The 23,775-nt window shown below is 45.8% G+C and overlaps 1 protein-coding gene across 4 annotated transcripts in view; it reads left to right on the top strand.

Moving 5' to 3' along the window:
• Positions 1-566: 566 nt before the first annotated feature.
• Positions 567-23,775, top strand: part of scn8aa (sodium channel, voltage gated, type VIII, alpha subunit a) — a 92,178-nt gene continuing 68,969 nt past the window's right edge. Inside the window, exons 1-2 of one of the 4 annotated variants that reach the window (XM_052058667.1) lie at positions 567-882; positions 9,727-10,060. In XM_052058667.1, coding sequence (XP_051914627.1) covers positions 9,782-10,060 — 279 coding nt within the window. In that variant the 5' untranslated portion in view covers positions 567-882; positions 9,727-9,781. The remainder of the gene's footprint in view (positions 883-9,726; positions 10,061-23,775) is intronic. The other 3 variants (XM_052058666.1, XM_052058668.1, XM_052058669.1) reach the window with 3 other exon arrangements.

The raw sequence follows: 23,775 nt of genomic DNA, 5'->3' as shown, positions 1-23,775 counted from the left end.
TCCAGAGTAAATGCTAGTTTGTGGGGCAGCACCGATCTAAAAGGGGATGTGTGAATGCTACAGGGGTAGACTCGCTACACGTGAGAAGAGTTGATTACATACGGGTATTGCATAACTTGCATCCTGGGTATCTTTCCTTTCTCTCTATCTCATCCTTTTACCGTGTCTGATAGACCTCAGTGTTGATTTGTCTGGAGAAGTATAAACCATGGTCACAAACGAGGCGGGGAAAAGGAAGTATTCTTTAAGCATGTGCACAAACTGGTAGCATTTAAAAAGTTTAATTGGGGTGGGGTGACAGTTTGAGCCTGGAACCTATTAGTTCAAGTTCCATTCATTCCTATGCAATTATGTGTTTTTTTTCCTTCAATTTTTTGTCACTCTTGTGTTTTTTGTTTATTTGGAAATTTGCCCAACTTGGAAATTGACTGGTGTTCAACGATTTCCCATGACGTTCTGCACGTCACGGTCACAGTGTGCAAGTTGTATTCTATCCGCATTCGTGCATGGACCTCTCTTCCTCACACGCAAGAGATGCACGCGTGTTTCGCGCGCACCATCCGTGCACACCCGCCTGCTGTGGCGCACTGAAGTCGGGTTCTAAAAAGGTGCGTCGGGGGGGCTGCAGGACTAAATGACCTTTAGAATTGGAGCAGTAGGCACGGGGCGACACTCCCTCACATTGTACTGAGAGACATCAATTATGCAGGGAAGCCGCTCGCTCTGAGGAGGGCCGCTATTGCTGGAGGTGGAGGTGCTGGTGTGCGTGGAGAGGGGGGGAAGACGGCAGCAGCAATATGGCGACAACCGCATTTTCTCCAAGACCGTTCGCGCCTTTGCAGTCTCGCCACGGCACCTTGGTTTCACTGTGACGCTTCTGAGGTAAGCGCGCTTTCCCTTGCATGCGGGAATCGTCTGCGAGGGGCAAGGAGACAAACTGCTTTGTTTGATGAAATTGTCTTGCGTGAATGTCGCAGAACTGCCGCTTCCCACCCCCTTTCGTTTTTTTAGGGGCGAATATGTGTTAGGGGCATCGTCCTCTCTCGCACTAGACGCGCGTAGAAAATGTCAGGTGCTGATCCTGTGTGCTAAAGGGGGAAGGGCGCGTTTAGGACGAAGCATAAGATGGCTCCATCTTAAAAAGAAAATCACATTGCAGGACACTTGCCCGTAGCTAAAAAAAATGATTTTCACATTGCGGTACACTTGGCTCCACCTTGGATGACAGGATGCGTGTGAGTATTCGTTCGTTTTTCGTAGCTTCCGTGTGTCATTATCTCATCTTTTCTCTCATCTTATCTAAAAATATATGCCTAAGCACACAATCACGCACGCATTGTATTGATTTGCGAGTCGACCAGACTCCACGGGTGTGGTGCACACCCTTCAAGGCAGCGCGCAGGGGATAACGTCATGCACCGGAGCGCGCCGCATACAAGTGTTTCGGGTGTCTCACCCAAATGATAATCATGGTTGGTGGGGTTGCTACATATGACAACTTTGAAATTGTTTATTTTTTGTTACCACCCACTGCAGCAGCAACCTGCTTTTCTGCCTCGGTCAATGTGCCGCTTCTTTGCGCACTGTATCTATCCTTCAATGTTACACAAACATCCACCCTCGTTGTCCCCGCCGCCATCCACTCTCCTCATTGCAGAAAAAGCCAAATATGCTTGTCTCTTGCGGTGTGTTGTGCGTGGAACGCTATATTTTCTCCCGCCGTCGAAGGAATGATTGTCTTACGTTCTGATGGTTTTAATTTTACACACGCACGCGCGCAGTGTGCGGGTGTTGCGTGTTTGCCAGAAGACCAGCAGAAAGCTCAGTGGCTCGATATTCCGGGGTCCATTTTAAAAATAGGTGTTTTTTTAAAAGAAGGGGATGCATGTTTCATTGTTGTAGGTTGCGCGCGCGCGTTTGCGTGTGTGTGTGCGTGAGAGAGACATAGAGGGAGAGAAAGCTTCTCACGACCAACATGTTCGCACAGACGGTGTTGGGAAAGCGTCAAGATGAGCCACATCTGCAGGCGCGACTGTCCAGAAAATGGCACATTCCGTCTTAACTTGTGGCTCGACCCTAATATGCCATTTCGCCCCTAATGCTGCCTCACATGAGTTGAGTTGGCCCTGAAATTTCCTGCAGCTTGAGCACTTGTCATGTAACCATCATGCGCTGACTAAAAGGCTTTCCCTGAGTGGAGCAGCCATTAAAGAGCAGCTTAGCCTAATATAGGGCAGTGCGGTTTCCTGTTAGAATTTGAACATGCATACGTCCTTTACAAAGCCTTACATTAGATTGTTTCCCCTTCACAATAGTCAACCTTAATAGTGAAACTTTGGCTTTTAATCTGCCGCTTGACAGTCAATCACACAAGAAGCTGTGCTGTACTTTATTTGGAAAGACAGTTGACTCATTTGTCACATGCAATTGCTAGTTAAAACGTATTAAAATATTTTTAATAAAAATTATTAGACATTTTAGGTCCTGAGCCGCAGTTTAGTAAACCTTCAGGGAGTCCAATCATTGATGAGAAAGTAAGACAACAATTTGGTTTTAGTCAAGTTGGCACAATGATACGGGTGTAACCAGTGGTGCAAATATCGGCCGCACAACATACAATGTTGGGGGCCAGGAAGGAAGGGGAAAAATAACAACTGTGCGGAATTCCCACAGAGCACTGATTTTGTAAATAGAATAGCTTGGCTGGGTTCGTCACGACAAGTCTCAATGAAAGGACAACAATGAACAAGATGAGGTTAATGTGAAAATGACAAAGATAGACTTATCTTTTCAATCCAAGCCAAGCAAAAGCTAGCGTCCCGCTGGAGTCGAGCGCTAGCTTACCAGCTAGCGCCATTGGTGAAGTGGCATTAACCCTTCCATTGAATCCCGCTTCTCCGGGCAGTCAAAGGAGAGTTCACTGCCACTGCAGCATCAGAGTAAAATATTTGGTGGATTCACCTGTGCCCTCCTGTACATCTGTTGCAGTATAATATTCTGTCCACACATCAACAATGCCACCGATTTTAAGACAGCCAACTGATGTCAATGTAAAAATGTCTGTAATAGGAACTGGCTTGTGTACCGTTGGCTTTGTGTGTGTGTGTGTGTGTGTGTGTGTGTGTGTGTGTGTGTGTGTGTGTGTGTGTGTGTGTGTGTGTGTGAGAGAGAGAGAGACAGAGAGGTCCATTCCCTGGAGTCCCCCCTCACCCTCAAAAAAGGAAAAAGACTCATCATTGAAAAAAACTTTCCTGAGCTTTTGTGTGAGGACAGCTTCTTTTTGCTATAAAGTGGAATTAGTAGCACTGAAATCGTGAGCAAATTATTTGTAACCGTAAAAAAAGACATAATTGAGACATGTTTGATTTTATTCATGGCCATTTCATTGTCGCTCACCTTGACCCGTTTCAGGACAAATCCACTAGTGAGTCTTTTAGAGAGATCCGATGATCCAACTTATGCTGGTTTGGATCGGAAGAAAAAAAAAGAAAACAGAAAGACACCAAAGTACTGGAGCATTTACTTGTGTTTCCATCTTCATTATTGTTTTGTACGTCCGTCCATCCTTCCTTCCATCCAAACCGCATATCCTCATGAGGATCGCGGGCGAACTGGAGCCTATCCCAGCTATCACAGGGCAGGAGGTGGGGGACACCCTGAACCGGTTGCCAGCCAACCGTTGGGCACGCCTACGGTCCATTTAGAGAGTTCAATCAAGCTACCATGTATTTTTTTTTAAATGTGGGAGGAGTGCCCAGAAAAAACTCATGCAGATACGAGGGGAATGCGTAACCCCCCACCCCCCTTTTTTTTAACTTCCTGTTTTGTTTTGAAAAACAAAAGATCGAATGGCACATGGATTCCTTCCATTCCAGATCAAGGGACTGCCGTGAGATCCTATCATCATTGGCATAATATTGAGTTACTCAAAAGCACAGTTGGCTATTTCGGCCACAAATGCAACCAACACACGTAAGATCTTGTTGTTGTGAACGTGGCCTATGAACCCAACTTCATTTGACACCCCGAGTCTACACGTGTTGTGTCAAGTTGTTTGTCAGCGAGAGAGGAAGACACACCTTTTTTCGAAGAGATGACAGCAGCATTCACGACGGGATCGATGATTAATTTCAATGGACTCTGCTCACGGCAGCTCATACCGCATTTACGGTGGGAAATACGGAGGTGTTCCGACTTTATTCAAAGCGACCAGAACACCACCTGGAGGAAAAATAACCTAATTCTTTAAAATTTTATTCACGTGGGTTTTTGTCATGGGTATATCCTCTCGCTCGGAGCTGGAAATGTCCTCTGCAGTTGTGACTTTTTAAAAACGAAGGAATCCCTGTTCCGGACAGCTCTGTGGTGTGCCGACCATGAAGTTCAGATTTTTCTTTGAACACATTTAGCAGTGAGCCAGCGCTACAAAAGAGTTCATACTTTCGGTGAGACAGTTTAACAATTGCAACATTGAATTGACAAGGGTAGCCTGTCCGGCTTTCCCTTCTGTGCTTCGCCTTCTCAGAATCAGAATCAGAATCAGAATGAGAATCATCTTTATTGGCCAAGTATGTAGAACACACAAGGAATTTGTCTGCGGTATAACACGCTGCACTAGTATCATCGTAAACAACAAAATCATTGAACCATTTTAGAGTATACCAGTAGTTTTGTAGTACCATTTTGTGGTGGAAGAAGAGTGATTATGTCAGTGACTGTTTAAGGAGTTAATGGCTAGAGGGAAGAAGCTGTTTAAGTGTCTACTGGATTTGGTGCGCATGGATCTGTAGCGTCTGCCTGAGGGGAGTGGCTGAAAAAGGTGGTGGGCAGGGCGCGGGGGATCCAGGAGGATTTTCCGTGCCCTTGTCTTGATTCTTGCAGTGTCTTCGGCAAGTCACAAAGTTGCACTCTCCCTGTCATCCATGTGAGGCGCCGGATAATGAGGCAATGCTGGGTGCGCCTTCACAAAGCTTTTTAATCCTCATCCTGCAGTTAGCAGTTAGTAGGATATTGTTGCTGTCCTTTGAAAAACACGTGTCCAGTTTGGGTTGTCCGTGTTTCAGAAATCCCATTCAAATATATATATATATTAGAGCTGTCAAACGATTAAAATATTTAATCTAATTAAAAATGCAACTGTCATAATTAACTCAAATGAACTAAAAAAATAATCGTGATTACTCACACATTTTTTAATAGTTTCTGAATTTCCTTTTACATTTTTTGTCCTATTTTTCCCCATTTTAATGCTCTATACAACTTGGAATCATGAATCAGTTTTCTATGTGCCAAATGCAAATATTTACTGAAATAACAATTTCAATTTTCAATTTTACATGAACATTTTTCACTTGGAGCAGTTGTTCACACATAATCTCTCACACAATATTACTGTCCATCAACAACAGTGAAAAAAATATTTTGTCACACAACAGCTGCTTTAACAGCTTTTTAATGAAATCAAAACAGAGCAATATAACATTATAAAGTGTACATCTAAGGTACACTAGTACTCAGCCTATAGTGGATTTAAACCATGGTTGCATACTTCGTTTTTCTCAAGTTTGCTTTGAACACAGCAGTCTGTTTCTGTATGTTTGTTGAAGAATAACGAGACCCCGGACACCAGTGTTCGTTATGTGCCGCTGTATTCAAAACTGCCGGCCGTGCAAACAAGCGCAAGCACTTCCCCCGTGCTGCTGGGGCAAACCATTCTGAAAGAGGGGGGTTTCACTCCCCCTAACACAGTCAGGCTATGTTGATTATGTTGGTCCTTCTTGCGCGGAAGTCTCTCTACGGTTTTTGTGTCTACCTCATTTCGGATGACTACACTTGGTTCGATGACAACTCTGGAGACATTTAATTTTCACTCGGTCACTACAACAGCAGCGCACTGTCACTGTCAGACGAACACAGAGAAGCTCCACCCACACTATTTATATGGAGACGGAACGCTGTAACCTTCCACACAAAATAGTTTCAAACAAGTAACAATCGCGGCACTGGCATACATCGTATACATGTATGATACACAGAGAGAGAACAGGTAACTTTGGTCTTGTCAGTGGAGTAATCTGGCAACTTTTTAAAAGTAAACTTTCCATTCATAAACTCTTTAAGTATCCGTTTTCGGTGTCTCGCGCTGCCATGGCTGGCAAAACAGACATGGGCGTGGACTTCTGCAGTGCGCTTGTTGTTTTGTTTCTGGTGTATTTATAGACCACCGTAAGATCCGCTTGTGACGTGTGCCGCGTTAATCGCGCGAGAAAAAATTTAATCCCGTTAAAATTCATCTAAATTAATGCCAATAAAAATGTACTAAACTGACAGCTCTAATATATATATATATATATGTATATATATATATATATATATATTTATTTTTTTATGACAAAAACGGACATTGACAATATCCATCCATCCATCATCTACCGCTTATCCGGCCGGGTCGCGGGGGCAACAGCTTTAGCAGGGAAGCCCAGACTTCCCTCTCCCTAGCTACTTCTTCCAGCTCTCCCCGGGGAATCCCGAGTCGTTCCCAGGCAAGCTGGGTGACATAGTCTCTCCAGCGTGTCCTGGGTCTTCCTCTGGGTCTCCTCCCGGTGGGACATGACCGGAACACCTCACCCGGGAGGCGCTCAGGGGGCATCCGAATCAGATGCCCAAGCCACCTCATCTGGCTCCTCTCGATTTGGAGGAGAAGCAGCTCGACTCTGAGCCCCTCCCGGATGACTGAGCTTCTCACCTTATCTCTAAGGGAGAGCCCGGACACCCTGCGGAGAAAACTCATTTCGGCCGCTTGTATCCGGGATCTCGTTCTTTCGGTCACGACCCATAGCTCGTGACCATAGGTGAGGGTTGGGACGTAGATCGACCGGTAAATTGAGAGCTTCGCCCTTTGGCTCAGCTCCTTCTTCACCACGACAGACCGATACAACGTCCGCATCACAGCAGACGCTGCACCGATCCGCCTGTCGATCTCCCGCTCCCTCCTACCCCCACTCGTGAACAAGACCCCAAGATACTTGAACTCCTCCACTTGGGGTAAGATCTCCTCCCCGACCCGGAGGGGGCACTCCACCCTTTTCCGACTGAGGACCATGGTTTCAGATTTGGAGGTGCTGATTCTCATCCCAACCGCTTCACACTCGGCTGCGAAACGCTCCAGTGAGAGTTGGAGAGCCCCGTTTGAAGGAGCCAACAGCACCACATCATCTGCAAAAAGCAGGGATGCAATACTGAGGCCCCCAAAAATGGACCCCCTCAACGCTTCGGCTGCGCCTAGAAATTCTGTCCGTAAAGGTTATGAACAGAATCGGCGACAAAGGGCAGCCTTTGCGGAGTCCTACCCCCACTGGAAATGATTCCGACTTACTGCCGGCAATGCGAACCAAACTCTGACATCGGTGGTATAGTGACCGAACAGCCCGTATCAGGGGGTTCGGTAACCCCATACCCACGAAGCACCTCCCACAGAACTCCCCGAGGGACACGGTCAAACGCCTTCTCCAAGTCCACAAAACACATGTAGACTGGTTGGGCGAATTCCCACATACCCTCAAGGACCCTGCTAAGGGTGTAGAGCTGGTCCACTGTTCCACGGCCGGGACGAAAACCACACTGCTCCTCCTCAATCTGAGGCTCGACTTCCTGACGGACCCTCCTCTCTAGCACTCCTGAATAGACTTTACCAGGGAGGCTGAGGAGTGTGATCACTCTGTAGTTGGAACACACCCTCCGGTCCCCCTTTTTAAAAGAGGGACTACCACCCCGGTCTGCCCGGGGTGGTAGACCGGGGTTGTCACCCCGGTCTGTGGCCACCTTACGGCCACAACTCAGATTGGCCGCCTCAACAATAGAGGCACGGAACATGGTCCACTCGGGCTCAATGTCCCCCGCCTCCCCCGGAACATGGGAAAAGCTCTGTCGGAGGTGGGAGTTGAAACTCCTTCTGACAGGGGATTCCGCCAGACGCTCCCAACAAACCCTCACTATACGTTTGGGTCTGCCAGGACGGACCGGCATCTTCCCCCACCATCGGAGCCTACTCACCACCAGGTGGTGATCAGTTGACAGCTCCGCCCTTCTCTTCACCCGAGGGGCCAGAACATGCGGCCGCAAATCCGATGATACAACTACAAAGTCGATCATCGAATTGCGGCCTAGGGTGTCCTGGTGCCAAGTGCACATATGGACACCCTTATGCTTGAACAAGGTGTTCGTTATGGACAATCCGTGACGAGCACAGAAGTCCAATAACAAAACACCACTCGGGTTCTGATCAGGGGGGCCGTTCCTCCCAATCACGCCCCTCCAGGTCTCACTGTCATTGCCCATGTGAGCATTGAAGTCCCCCAGCAGAACAAGGGAGTCCCCAGCAGGAGTATTCTCCAGCACACCCTCCAAGGACTCCAAAAAGGGTGGGTATGCTGAGCTGCTGTTTGGTGCATATGCACAAACAACAGTCAGGACCCGTCCACCCACCCGAAGGCGGAGGGAGGCAACCCTCTCATCTACCGGTGTGAACCCCAATGTACAGGCACTGAGCCGGGGGGCAATGAGTATGCCCACACCTGCTCTGCGCCTCTCACCGTGAGCAACTCCAGAGTGGAAGAGAGTCCAACCCCTCTCGAGAGAACTGGTACCAGAACCCAGGCTGTGTGTGGAGGCAAGTCCGACTATATCCAGTCGGAAATTCTCTGCCTCACACACCAGCTCGGGCTCCTTCCCTGCCAGAAAGGTGACATTCCATGTCCCAAGAGCTAGCTTCTGCAGCTGAGGATCGGACCGCCAGGGTCCCCGCCTTTGGCTGCCGCCCAGCTCATTGACAATATGCCTGTCATTATTATGATTTGACTACTGGTTGTCTTATTTGCTTGCATAGGCTCCAATTCGTTGCAAGCTCTTCAGAAGTCTGATAACCATCCTCATCGTTTGAATCAAGTGTGTTGGAAAATGGAGATGTCTAAAACATGCAGCAAGGTGGCCCTCGTGGACCCGAGTCGCCTACCCCCACAGCAGCAGTTTGGTTTTGCAGGGTTAAGGAAAGCATTAAGCGATGCCGTGATTTGTCTGGATCATGCCAGATGGCTTTCGTGTATAAAGGTGTTTTGCTGGGGTTACCTTTTCGAGACCCTCAAGTGTCTTGTGTCCCAGGAAGCTTAGCCATATCACCTGTGCGTCCCCAAATTATATCCATCACATGTTTCAGGCAATGCTGCGAGTAAAATGTCTGCCAACAGTTTTTGCTCCCTCTTTGTATTAAAGAGTAAAACTGAAATTCATGCACGTTAGAGGTTTGAATTTACAAACATATTGAAGAACTCGTCAAGACTGCATTTGTGGCATTATCTTCAAAGATATACTGTGTCTCTCTAGGAGCTGGTGCATATACAGTAGACACCAGCATTCCCACTCACCTTCACGCCGACGGATATTAGAGTCTTCAATTAAACTACCGTGCACGTTTTTGGAATTGCTTCTTGCAGATTGTTCATTTTACACTGTAAAGAGACAACTGTGCATTGAGATGTAAAAGTTAAGGTTATATCGAGAAAATGCTTATATTTAATTTACCATTTTGTTTTTTTAGGGGTGAGGGGGAATCACACTCATAATGCCGTTTATCATCTATTTTTGCTCATTCCCGCGGGTGCATGCATCAACAGTGAAGAACATATATGACATTTTGAGTTGACTTGTCCCCCCTACTCCATCTTCACGCAGATCTGCCACCTTGGATGGTCACAACCTAAAGACCGCGTAGTTGCAGGATGAAAACATGGCTGCCCCCCTACTCGCACCGCCAGGTCCTGACAGCTTCAAGAGATTTAATGTGGAATCATTGGCGGCCCTCGAGCAGCGCATCAACGAGGAGAAGAACAAGAAGCCGGCCAGGCAGGACAGCAGTTACCGTGATGATGATGATGAGAACAAGCCCAAGCCCAACAGTGACCTGGAGGCTGGCAAGAGCCTGCCCTACATCTATGGGGACATCCCGAAGGGAATGGTGGCGGTACCACTGGAGGATCTGGACCCGTACTACCTGAATTCTCAGAAAGTGAGTTGAATCAAGATCTTCTTGAAATAAATTCATTTTTTGGCGGAGTGGTGGGTGCATGGGGAGAAGGGGTGGTAGGTTACCTGTCTACATCCCTGGACGAATAAGCAATAATTCCCCAAATAAGCAATGATTTCATGAGAAAGTTTAAGATAACATAAGATAAGAAAACATTTATTTGTCTCACAATGGACAATTCCCAATTTACAGCAGCAACATTATTAAAGTGAGAAAGTAGATAATAAAAAGTATATAAATAAATATAAAATATAACATTTTTAATATAAGCACATTAAAAATGGGTGAATGGGGGTGAGTCCAGGTTTTCAGGACCATCTATTCAATAGCCTGACAGCAGTCGGCAGGAACGAGCGGGGGTACCTCTTCTTGCAGCGTGGGTGTATCAGTCTATGGCTGAAGGAGCTGGCCAGTGCCGTCAGGGTGGTCTGGAGGGGCTGGGAGGGCTCTGTCCATCATAGCTGTTAGCTTAGCTAGCATCCTCCATCCAAAGCATAAGCATGCAAAGCTTCTAGGTAGAAATGGCTGCATTAAAAATATCCTCTTGATAATGAAAATGCTTGGTGGGACAGCTTGAAGAAAGGACTGAGCCGTACATTGATAGATTGTTCAGAGGAATATTTCAGAGCTCATCTGCATATATAGCTGAGCTCGTGGGACACCACTACCTAGTTCACTTATCTCAGTTACTTATGCTGCATTTAGACGAAAAAGGATAGATATAATTGATCGTTCAATCAGTGGAAGCAATTGTTAGTTCCGTCTTTAAGTGAAGCAGTTGGCGCCAAATGGAGTGTACCCTTTAACTCTGCATTTACGCTATGGTATGCTATGCTTAACTAAGATTTTGCTACGCTACATCACACCTCCTCTGGGTAGGATTAGCCTCCTCAATTTGACACTGGAGTTCAGAACATGCACAGACCTATTCTTCAGTTTCAAAATAGGTCAAAATATCAATTTTGTGGAAATGATTGTTGAAGCAAAACAAAAAGAAAAAGGCCAAATTGCATGTACTGTATGGCTATTTGGCTATAGTCAGCACAGATGTTCTTGATTCACTCAACAGTCAACCCAACTTCAGAAGTGTTCATTTGAGCAAAGATACATCGACGCTACAAATTATAAATTGAAAGAATGTCAAAAGTTCTGACCTGCCGTAGGCCTTCCACTTTTTGGCACCAGTATCTCTAAATAAGACCAAAAGGTCAGAGCTACATACGTGATAACAAAAAGAATACAACATGTGCCTTTTGCCAAACAAATCTTTTAAGAAGGAACACAAATGAGCGGCATGTTCTCCATTATTGTCCCTCGTTTATCTTTGCCACGTGCATGTTGCTGGCATATCTCGTGACTGCGGCCGTCATTCATCGCAATGACGTCAGGGCGCGTCACAGTAATATGTGCCATGTACTGTATGGCTATTTGGCTATAGTCAGCACAGATGTTCTTGATTCACTCAACAGTCAACACAACTTCAGAAGTGTTCATTTGAGCAAAGATACATCGACGCTACAAATTATAAATTGAAAGAATGTCAAAAGTTCTGACCTGCCGTAGGCCTTCCACTTTTTGGCACCAGTATCTCTAAATAAGACCAAAAGGTCAGAGCTAGATACGTGATAACAAAAAGAATACAACATGTGCCTTTTGCCAAACAAATCTTTTAAGAAGGAACACAAATGAGCGGCATGTTCTCCATTATTGTCCCTCGTTTATCTTTGCCACGTGCATGTTGCTGGCATATCTCGTGACTGCGGCCGTCATTCATCGCAATGACGTCAGGGCGCGTCACAGTAATATGTGCCATGTACTGTATGGCTATTTGGCTATAGTCAGCACAGATGTTCTTGATTCACTCAACAGTCAACACAACTTCAGAAGTGTTCATTTGAGCAAAGATACATCGACGCTACAAATTATAAATTGAAAGAATGTCAAAAGTTCTGACCTGCCGTAGGCCTTCCACTTTTTGGCACCAGTATCTCTAAATAAGACCAAAAGGTCAGAGCTAGATACGTGATAACAAAAAGAATACAACATGTGCCTTTTGCCAAACAAATCTTTTAAGAAGGAACACAAATGAGCGGCATGTTCTCCATTATTGTCCCTCGTTTATCTTTGCCACGTGCATGTTGCTGGCATATCTCGTGACTGCGGCCGTCATTCATCGCAATGACGTCAGGGCGCGTCACAGTAATATGCTGTTTTCTATTTGGCACTGGCTGATATGCAGATTCATTCCAATGATGTGCTTGCAGTATTTATTGGTATTTCAAGAAACTCCTAACTTGGGCAAGGTCAGAAGTGGTGACTCATTTTTCCTCTACGACGATGGACTTCGGGGAATGAAAATGACTCGGAAGTCAAACTACTCCTGGATGGTTTGGGTGACCTTGTCAACATCTCCCCGTCGCTGTAATATGACGTTGTGGGGAGAGCTGCTCCCGCAGAGATGTGCCTCTGCGTTGTGAGAGAGTGCTCTTTACCTCAGGATACATTTTGAAGGTCATTTATCTTCAGGTTACTTTTCCAAATTACATCAAGAACCTCTTACAGCCAGCCTACTTAAACGGAGTGATGAGTAAATGTGATTGCAAAGGAACAAAAAGCTTCCATGTTTCAGCCATGCAAAAGCAGGTTGGTGCTTATGTCTGTGTTTTTATATATCATCGGAGTCACTGTGTCAACTTGACTCATAAATGTTGTTTTTTAATGCAGTTGCTTGAGAGTTCTTTAGGTTGTAAGACATAGGAGTGTAGAAGTGGCAGGCACTGCATTTTGAACCGAGGTGACCTAATGCCCCCCCCCCCCACCCCTTTACTAAATGATACACACAAATGCCAAGAACGCAGTATTGAACCTGAACAAATTCACGGAATGAAACTTCATTGAGCTCGTTCTTCATATTTTGGGCAAACTGAATATTTTTGCTTTGTGAACATTTCCGTGAATGAGCTTATTGTGGGACCAATGAATGGCAGTTTATTTTTGTATTATTATTTTGTTCAAGAGTGCAAGGTTGTCTCTCACTAAACTACAAGAAGAAAACACCCTCTAAACGAGCCTTAATTAGGCGGAAAAGGCCATTATTTGGCAAACACCTCCCACCAAAAGTCACACAGTGCACACATCATCAAAATGCAATACGTGCTTGAAGGACGGACTTCAAAATGTTCAATCAAAGGGACCCTCGCGGCTCAAGCCTGAGGGCAGCCATCTTTTGTAGCCACATGTTTTATACTAGGGTCCATGTATAGAATCACAAGAGCCACTCAAAGAACAAAGTTCACTGTTTGCATCAACCAGTATATTATCTCCCCCTATACCTTATGAGAGAAAACTTAAAATGTCATTCTTAGTGATGAAATATGCATGTAGCGCTTTTCCCAGACTTGTTGGTTCAACCCTTTGTCATACACTTTGGCATTTTCAACATTACAAAGAAATTAATGTATTCACGTCAGGCAGGCTTAGTTAGTCGCAACGTTAAGATGGCCACCGGTGGCTTCACTCCTCCCGACGGTGAGTAAGCAGCATTATTTGTCCACTCATATGCAAGTCTGTGGCTTGTGGAGGGGGGTTGGCACGATGACGCATAGCAGTGCTATGACCAGCCCCAAATCCCCATCTCAGCAAATGATCAGGTATCCTTCATTCATTCATTCATCTTCCGAACCGCTTCATCCTCACTCGGGTCGCGGGAGGTGCTGGAGCCTATCCCAGCTGTCTTCGGGCAGTAGGCGGGGTACACCCCGAATTGGTTGCCAGCCAGTCGCAGGGCGCACAGAGACAAATAACCATGCATGCCCGCACTCACACCTAGGGAGAATTTAGAGCAGAGGTGGGCAAACTACGGCCCGCGGGCCGAATCGGGCCCGTTGGTGTTTTTAATCCGGCCCGCCGAAGGTTGGTCCACAATTAAGGTTCGATGTGAATGATTGCATTCATTTCAACTGGACTTGTAATGACAGGCATTTCACCGCCAGGTGGCGCATTGACTTGAAGTTGCAGAACACGGTGGGGGGGGGGGATCTTTTCGACCACCTAGTACCACTGTATCGCTCTACTTCTACTGGTCTGACCACAACCCATCTGCAGCAATGCACAGGCTAAAATAGGTCATCAACAACACTTTGGTCATTTTAAAAAGGTGTATTAATACAGTACTTTCATGCTTTTGTTCTGTTGATGTTTGCTATGGACTGTCAACAAATGCAGTTTAATTTTTTTTTTTTTAATGTACCATAGCTCGTGCTGAACTGGCCCATCTGTCAAATTTTAAAAGTCAATGCGGCCCCCGAGCCAAAAAATGTGCCCACCCCTGATTTAGAGTGTTCAATCAGCCTGCCATGCATGTTTTTGGAATGTGGGAGGAAACGGTATCCATCCATTGATTTTCAACACGGCTTATCACCAGAGTTTCAGGGGAGACAACACCCTGAACTGGTCGCCAGGGTAGCGTCCTATAATAATGTTCAAGAATTTTGTGAGAAGTTCAGAGTGGAAACTTTACCCTCCTTGTTTCAAAAAGCAAATATGGACTTAAATGATATCAATAGCCACCTTAAACACATTGATTTAAAGAGGCTGTGAGCCTTTCAAGGTACAGGTGATTACAAAAAAAAGCAATGGCAAATTGACAGACGTACGACATACTGTACTGTAGTGGCTCCTTTGTCATCTGAGCTGCAGCTCAACAATAGATAGTGTACTACCTTAGCCTGGTTCCGAGATCAGATTCTGTTTTTGTTTGCACGTTCAGGACCAGCCTTGTTTTTGTATTAATTCATTAAAAAAGAAGACAATTCAAAGCAATGTTTTTCCATTTTTGTTTTATTTTAAGACAACAGCTGTACCTGGATACTAGTGTGGGCTGCATGGGTGCCCACATTGGGCAAATGCCAGTAAGCTCGAGAATAGCAGCTTGCACATCTTGGGAAGAGGCGTTCTGCCTATTTGGGTTGAATAACATTATTATTGAAGCAAGACAAATTGTTCATCTGCATATCATCTGTTTTTTAAAACATCGTACCTTGCTGAATATCTAAGAAATGTTCATGTGGTTTGTTTTGTTGCCACAATACGTACAAGAATCAGTGTGCAGTGAAAATGTTTGTCAAAACAAGTCATCTTTGTTTTGAAAAACAAAAGAATGAAACACGGACAGTGTTTTCCTTGAAGCAGTTAAAAATCAACATATATTTATAATAGGACAACAAAAGCATAAAACCTTGATATGAATGATATACATCACTCACTCACCAGAGATGCTGATTCTTTGTCGACAAAAATCACCTCATTTCTTTGTCTCTGCATGTATATACTCTGTAAGTGCAGAATACACCCTTTTCCGGGTTGAAAAAATGGAATGGAAATGATCCTTCATGCACACTCATTGCTTACCGATGGCGCACATCGAAAGGCTATTTAGCTCAACCAATCAGAGGACGGAGAATGCCGGTCTCACTCTGCGCTTGCACAAAGGACAAGAGTGCCGAATGTGTCGCGGTGTGTAACGTATCAAAGGCCAGCACTTATGGCAATGAAGGCCCTGGGCAGATTACGATAACATGGCAACACATGGAAGCTGAAACCTGATTAGACCAAAATAAAAGAAAAACTATCCTGGAAGCTGGGAAACCAATAGAATGGCTACGAAATGAGCCGAGGTGGGAAATTTACAAAATTCTGCGGGTTCGTCATCCGTCAACCATCAGCAGCCTTGGCACCTGTCCATCATTTTTTTCAAGCTAGACCAAACTGTAATCGTCAGTCGGTCAGTCCATCATCTTATTTTAACCGTGCTTTTCCATCATCGCTTCCGTCAGTAAATTTCTCCTGGCCATGATTCCGTCTATCGTCAGTCCAACAACAAGCGCTCCAAAAAGTCATGGTCCAACAAGATGAAGATGAAAAATCCAACGTGATTAAAAATGTTAACGAGAGAGCGCAATCAATGCACATACACAAAAACTGACATTCGTTTCACATAGACTTATTTGCCAATCTATACAACTGCAAAAGTCCAGCGGAAGCACACTCGCAGCTGCCTGCCTCTGTCTGAACTCATAAATAAAATGTAATTTACAGTTTAAAATGGCTTCCGTTAACCAGAATGCCTCTGCGCATTGTGGCCGGGTAAAATCCGATCCAATGTTTTTCATCTTCGCCTGCTTCTTCTTCTACTTGGTTCATTGTCGGATTAAAGCTCTTTGGTGCTTAAGGCCACTGACTGCAGACCCGTCACTGTGGGCGCGCCATTGGAGGCTGTGCCCGTCCACCAAGATGCTTGTCCACCCCCATTGTAGACCTTTTTCATTATTATTTTTATTTTATCATAGATGCTATTTTTGTGTCATGAAATACGAATGTTGAGTTGCTAATCACTAAGACATTTTAAAAATATGAAGAAACGGTGATGTGATTTTTGTTTGCCTGTAACAGCCAATCGCGGCCTTACTGAAAATAATGTGAGGTACTGTAGGTCGGCCTATACACAATCAATATGTCTATGTTTGTGTGCGGGAGTCCTGTGTGGCATTGTGCAATGTGGCGAAACATGTCAGTTTCAAACTCAACATAAAAAAAGAACTTGAATAAAAAAAACTGCAATCCCTTGTCGCCAAAATGCATCTGTATATTTCTATTTATGGTCACATTAACCGCTAAAAATATAGCCCCAATATTTTCTGTTTCATGGATTATGTGTTTCTCTCATGAAGTGTCATGGCTTTTATAGTGAGAGCCTCTGAGGAGTAAAATGCCCTGAAATCCGTGATACTTATGGAATCATTGTAATCTTTTCAGAGGGGGTCGTGACCATAAATGGAGATGTCAACATCAATTTGGGTGACTACTGATCGCAGTTTTCACATTAGAAAGGCGTACAATAAATATATAAAATAAAAAAAATAAATATATATATTGTAAATGTCGTTGATAATACTTGTTTGCGGTTATCACGAAGGTTGCCATTCGAGTGTATTGACTGAGAGCGACGGTGCTACGCAAATATGTGGAGCAAAGTATGTGCTGTGTGTCGCTTATGAATAATAATTCGGCCCCCTCTTGCATTTCATGTACCCTCCTTAAGGCTGGGCTCTGGTGACGGGTCTGACTTACTGTATAGGAAGCGCAGAGCTTTCCATTTATAGTCATCGGAAGCATCTTTGCTTCTATTGGGCCTTGTGAGCAAGCACACTAGAGGGGCAGAGCATGTTTCTGAGTGTCGAACTGATGGACTTTGCATCAGTTCTGATGAAATGGGGATTATAGATGCTGAAAATAAGTGAATACAATTTCATTTACATTGAAAATAATTTGAACTTTGCATCATCAAAGAGAGCATGCCAATTTCAATTCTTTGTATTTATCAACAATTTGCTCTCCCAACACACAACACACCTGATTCAAATAATCAGGGTCATTCTAATGCTGCTTCAAAGCTGGCTGATAAGCTGATCATCTGAATCAGGTGTTTTGCAGCCGCGACAGATGGAAAACAGGCAGGACAGGACAGTGGCCCTCTAGGCCCAGAGCTGGACATGCCTGTTCTAATTGATATGCTCAATGTTTCGTTTCAACGATCTTGATTTGACATCTTAAAAAACATTCAGAAACACCGGCAACATGTCAGGAGGATTTTGCAATTGCATGTCAAAGCTGAAAAGTGAGAAATCCACTCTGAGTTTGTACTTTAAAATTAAAGGTTTATCATTGAGAAACTACAGCTCACAGCGGATCCTGGTAAGATTGGGGCCATGGTACAGTGGCCGACGGCCACTACTCGAAAGCACATTGCGAAGGAATCACTAACGTTTATAGATGCTTCATCAGTACTTATAGCCAGGAAGCGGCCCCTTTAACTAAGTTTACCCCAACTAAGTCAGTGTTAAAATGGACGGATGATGCAGGTTCTGTCTTTTAAGAAGTTTAGTGTTTATTTTCTAAACCGCCTATGCGAGTCCATCCAAACCCCGAATCACCTTTTGATGCCGCGTCGGCTTCAGGAGTGAGGGCGTACTATCCCAGCAGTCCCCAGTCGACCAGAGACTCCACCCCTGAACCTTTTCTCAAAGACTCACACCTGTCAAAGATAATTACTATGTGGGAAACCGTGAAGTGGTGTCACTGGCTTGAGGGAGCCAAAGAGGCCTTTACAATTTTTACGGACCATAGGAACCTGGCTTACATCAGTTCGCCAAACGTATGAATTCACGTCACATGCTTCTAAAGTTGCCTACCATTCTGGAGTCAGCCGTACGCTAGCCTTAATAAATCAACGGTCTGTGTGTGCTTGTGGCAAGATGTCACGTCAACCTCCGGCCGGGTTACTTCTGCCATTACCTCCACCGTCTGGCCCTAGGTCACACATTGTTACTGTTTCCCAAGGAAAATCGGTCATACCTATTGTGGTTGACCGATTCTCGAAAGTGGCCAATTTCCTTTCATAAAAGATTGCTCAGCTGCTAATCTGCCATGTTTTTTGACTCCATGGTATTCCTGTGGACATTGTGTCTGGCTGGGGGCCTCAATTTGTGTCTCAAGTATGGAAAAGGTTTTGGAGATCCTTGGGAGGTACAGCCAGCCGTTCTTTGGGATATCACCCACAGCCAAATGGTCCGAGCGAGAGGGTCTGCAAAGACATAGAGACGGCTCTCCGCTGTGTCTGTCTCCATCAACCAGCGTCATGGGCCAATCAGCTTCCATTGGTGGATATGCCCACAACAACACAGATCGACCCCTGTTCTATCAACCCCCTATGTTTCTCAAAAAGATCAAGTCCACATTCCATCCATACAGCTCCACCTGAAGCGGCCCATCATGTCTAGAAGGACAACGCACCGCAGAACAGAACCAAATAATCGATTTTCGCCAATGATGTCAGGCACCCGAGTACCAACCAGGCCAGAAAAATATGTTTTTTCATACAGGATCTGCATCTGGCGGGCAGCTCCCGGAAGCTAGGTCCGAGATTCATCGGACCATTCGAGGTGGACGCGATTGTGAACCTGTTTGTTGTCGAACCCCATCTCACACCTACTCTCAAAGTCCATCAAGTCTTCCACGTGTCGCTGCTCAAAGCCTGTGGCGTGCAGTCCACTGACACCACCGACTTCCCCTCTACCTATTCCTCATATTGTTGACGGAGATCCTGTGTACACAGTCATAGAAATTTTGGTCTCCAGACCCCGCGCCAGGGGTGTTCACTATTTGGTTGACAGGGTAGGCAACAGTCCGGAAGAGTGTCAGTGGATCCCCTGCTCTCGGTCCATCCCTTCTCCATACTGCACATCCATCCAAACAAGTTAGTTTGGCGAGGAATGTTCATTGAAAGTGGGTAGGGTGGTGGTGGTGTGGTGGTGGTGGGGGGGGGGGGGGGTACTGTCATATTTGTGTTTCAACTCAAGTGAAGTGAGTTTCCTTCCAGCTGGCGCACTTGTTCCGTGTTTCCAATCAAACCTGGTTTACTATTTAAGGATTGCCAAACATTTTGAGGGATTATTGACCTTGCTCGCTGTTGTACTTCAAGTGTTTATTAAAGACGGATTGATACTATCCAGTCGTTCTCGTGTTGTTCATACATCCTTGTTTCGAAGTATTTTCATCATTTTATTATTGCTCTTAATCATTGTTTTCATGTAATTGGACTCTTGGTTTTTCGTTTGTATATTCTCGGTGTTCCCATTGAACCTTGCCTTTTGCAAGTGCTTTTTGTTTATGCATTGTTTTTCCTGGTTCCTTGTGAACAGTGATTTTTGTTTGTACTTTGTTGGTGCTTTTTGTTTTCTGTAAACCATCTTTTTGTTATCGCTTTTTGTCTGAGCTTGCATTTCTCGGATCCAAAAACATTACTGGGATCGATTCCAAACAAAACGCACATGGTCCATGCTAAATAAACAGCCCAATAAAAAGTTTACCTTATGAAGCTACTAAGAGGAAAAAAAATATCAAACCGTTTGCATATCCACACTGTATAATAGGATGACCTTACAAATATGTTTTCATGAGGAGTTTACATCGTGGTCATTTTCACAATTACCTTTACTTGTGATGACTGTGTTGCATAACCTTTAGAGCCTTGAAACAAAGCAAATATTCTTTACATGCAACTTTCTCATATTTAGTAACATGGCATGCCATATAAGGCTCAAGCAAGAGGTGCGCTGGTGATAGCAGGCAAATTAACCACTGCCTCTTTGTGCTTCATCATCTATGTCTGCCTCCACCTTTCCAATCACAAGCCTGGATCAGGTCTGCTTTTTTGGGTGGTGCTGCTTTGACGTCAGATCAGGTCATAGCTGTTTTCTTGTCACACGTCATTGCCGAGGCCGACCGCTGACCGGCTGGTATAGCAAGGACGCAGCAACCCCAGCAGGTCAATTTATGGGCAGATTAAATGGCCGACATGCATCTCTCTCTCTCTCTCTCTCTCTCTCTCTCTCTCTCTCTCTCTCTCTCTCTCTCTCTCTCTCTCTCTCTCCCCGTTCTTCTGCAGCCGAGCTCAATAAAAATCATTAAAGCTGGAGGCCCAAAAAGCCTTGCTTCATTTTTAATGAGTCAAATCTGAATAAATTAGCTCTTGGCTGGATGACTTGGGTCTTCTTGGCCATCAATAAGTTGGCTTTATTTTCACGAGGGTTTAGCTTTCTTAAACTATATTCCTCTTTTCGAAACACCTCCAGATTGTGCTCTTGATCTGCTATCATTTAAGATAAGATAAGATAAGATATCCTTTATTTGTCCCACACCGGGGACATTTACAGCCTCCAGCAGCAAGAATGTAGGTAGAAAGAAGAAGAAAGAAGAAAAAAAAACAACAAACACCGTTCAATTAAGTGCAATATAAACACAAAATGGATAAATCACAGTGCTATTTACAATTGTCTTTCACATCATTTAATTATTATTATTATTATTATTATTATTATTATTATTATTATTATTGTTGTTATTTTTATTCAGCAGCCTGACAGCAGTCGTTAGGAACGAGCGTCGGTATCTCTCCTTCTTGCAGCGCGGGTGTAACAGTCTCTGGCTGAAGGAGCTACCAAGTGCTGTCAGGGCGGGCTGGAGAGGGTGGGAGGGACTGTCCATCATAGCTTTTAGCTTAGTTAGTTGTTAGTTAATTGTCCCTAGGTGTGAGTCAAGTAAAGTCAAGTCAACAGTATTTATAGAGCACTTTCAAACTGGGCGTGGATGGTTGTTCGTGTCTGTGTGCCCTGCGATTGGCTGGCAACCGATTCAGGGTGTCTCCCGCCTACTGCCCAAAGACTGCTGGGATAGGCTCCAGCACCCCCCGCGACCCTAGTGAGGATGAAGCGGTTCGGATGATGAATGAATGAATGAAAAGTTCCATGATGATGTTTACGGGCAGTCAATGATCAGGGTATGGTGAAAATTCCAGGTTCTGAAAAATTCTGAATAACCCCCTTTAGGTGCTTTAGCGGACAGAATTACTTTACAATTTGAACGGCCTCGCATGGGCTTCGTGACGCAAATAGATCATCTTCTCTTAATATTTTCTCCCATCAATAAAATACTATATTTGTGTCACTCACCACAGAACTACAGCTGCCGGTTTCCTACTTGCTCCAGAAGTTTGCCTTTGTGCAGCAGCTCTGAGCTTATTTACTGTTGCTGTGTTTCCGGCGCGTTGCACGGCAGACGTACAGCCTTGTACACACGTATATGTCTGTCTGTATATACACAGTCATTTTCACCATAGAGACAACAAAATAATGTGAAAAAGGCAGCAGATAAATCAATGTATTCATTTGGGCTCGCTATGGTGAGTACTTCTTATATTCAGGGTTACTTTGTAAATGTTTTCTGATACAGTTGCTTGTTAAAAAATGGAATTCGTAACGAAATCCAATTCCATCCATCCATCCATCCATCATCTACCGCTTATCCGGGGCCGGGTCGCGGGGGCAACAGCTTTAGCAGGGAAGCCCAGACTTCCCTCTTCCTAGCTACTTCTTCCAGCTCTCCCCGGGGGATTCCGAGGCGTTCCCAAGCCAGCTGGGTGACGTAGTCTCTCCAGCGTGTCCTGGGTCTTCCTCGGGGTCTCCTCCCGGTGGGACATGCCCGGAACACCTCACCAGGGAGGCGCTCAGGAGGCATCCGAATCAGATGCCCAAGCCACCTCATCTGGCTCCTCTCGATGTGGAGGAGAAGCGGCTCGACTCTGAGCCCCTCCCGGATGACCGAGCTCCTCACCTTATCTCTAAGGGAGAGCCCGGACACCCTGCGGAGAAAACTCATTTCGGCCGCTTGTATCCGGGATCTCGTTCTTTCGGTCACGACCCATAGCTCGTGGCCATAGATGAGGGTTGGGACGCAGATCGACCGGTAAATTGAGAGCTTCGCCCTTTGGCTCAGCTCCTTCTTTACCACGACAGACCGATACAACGTCCGCATCACAGCAGACGCTGCACCGATCCGCCTGTCGATCTCTCGCTCCCTCCTGCCCTCACTCGTGAACAAGACCCCAAGATACTTAAACTCCTCCACTTGGGGTAATATCTCCTCCCCGACCCGGAGGGGGCAATCCACCCTTTTCCGACTGAGGACCATGGTTTCAGATTTGGAGGTGCTGATTTTCATCCCAACCGCTTCACACTCGGCTGCGAAACGCTCCAGTGAGAGTTGTAGAGCCCCGTTTGAAGGAGCCAACAGCACCACATCATCTGCAAAAAGCAGGGATGTAATACTGAGGCCCCCAAAACAGACTCCCTCAACGCTTCGGCTGCGCCTAGAAATTCTGTCCATAAAGGTTATGAACAGAATCGGCGACAAAGGGCAGCCTTGGCGGAGTCCTACCCCCACTGGAAACGGTTCCGACTTACTGCCGGCAATGCGAACCAAACTCTGACATCGGTGGTATAGTGACCGAACAGCCCGTATCAGGGGGTTCGGTACGCCATACCCACGAAGCACCCCCCACAGAACTCCCCGAGGGACACGGTCAAACGCCTTCTCCAAGTCCACAAAACACATGTAGACTGGTTGGGCGAATTCCCACATACCCTCAAGGACCCTGCTAAGGGTGTAGAGCTGGTCCACTGTTCCACGGCCGGGACGAAAACCACACTGCTCCTCCTCAATCTGAGGCTCGACTTCCTGACGGACCCTCCTCTCCAGCACCCCTGAATAGACCTTACCAGGGAGGCTGAGGAGTGTGATCCCTCTGTAGTTGGAACACACCCTCCGGTCCCCCTTTTTAAAAAGAGGGACTACCACCCCGGTCTGCCAATCCAGAGGCACTCTCCCTGTTGACCACGCGATGTTGCAGAGGCGTGTCAACCAGGACAGCCCCACAACATCCAGAACCTTGAGGAACTCTGGGCGGATCTCATCCACCCCTGGGGCCTTGCCACCGAGGAGCTTTTTAACCACATCGGTGACTTCAACCACAGAGATAGGAGAGCCCACCTCAGAGTCCCCAGGCTCTGCTTCCTCAAAGGAAGGCGTGTTGGTGGAGTTGAGGAGGTCTTCGAAGTACTCTGCCCACCGGTTCACAATGTCCCGAGTCGAAGTCAGCAGCGCCCCATCCCCACTGTACACAGTGTTAGTGGTGCACTGCTTCCCCCTCCTGAGACGTCGGATGGTGGACCAGAATTTCCTCGAAGCCGTCCGGAAGTCGGCTTCCATGGCCTCACCGAACTCTTCCCACGCTCGGGTTTTTG

This window comes from Hippocampus zosterae, chromosome 2, assembly GCF_025434085.1.
Source record: "Hippocampus zosterae strain Florida chromosome 2, ASM2543408v3, whole genome shotgun sequence".
Classification (NCBI taxonomy): Eukaryota; Metazoa; Chordata; class Actinopteri; order Syngnathiformes; family Syngnathidae; genus Hippocampus; species Hippocampus zosterae.
The sequence above is the reverse complement of the archived record's forward strand: the minus strand, read 5'-3'. Positions and strand labels throughout refer to the sequence as shown.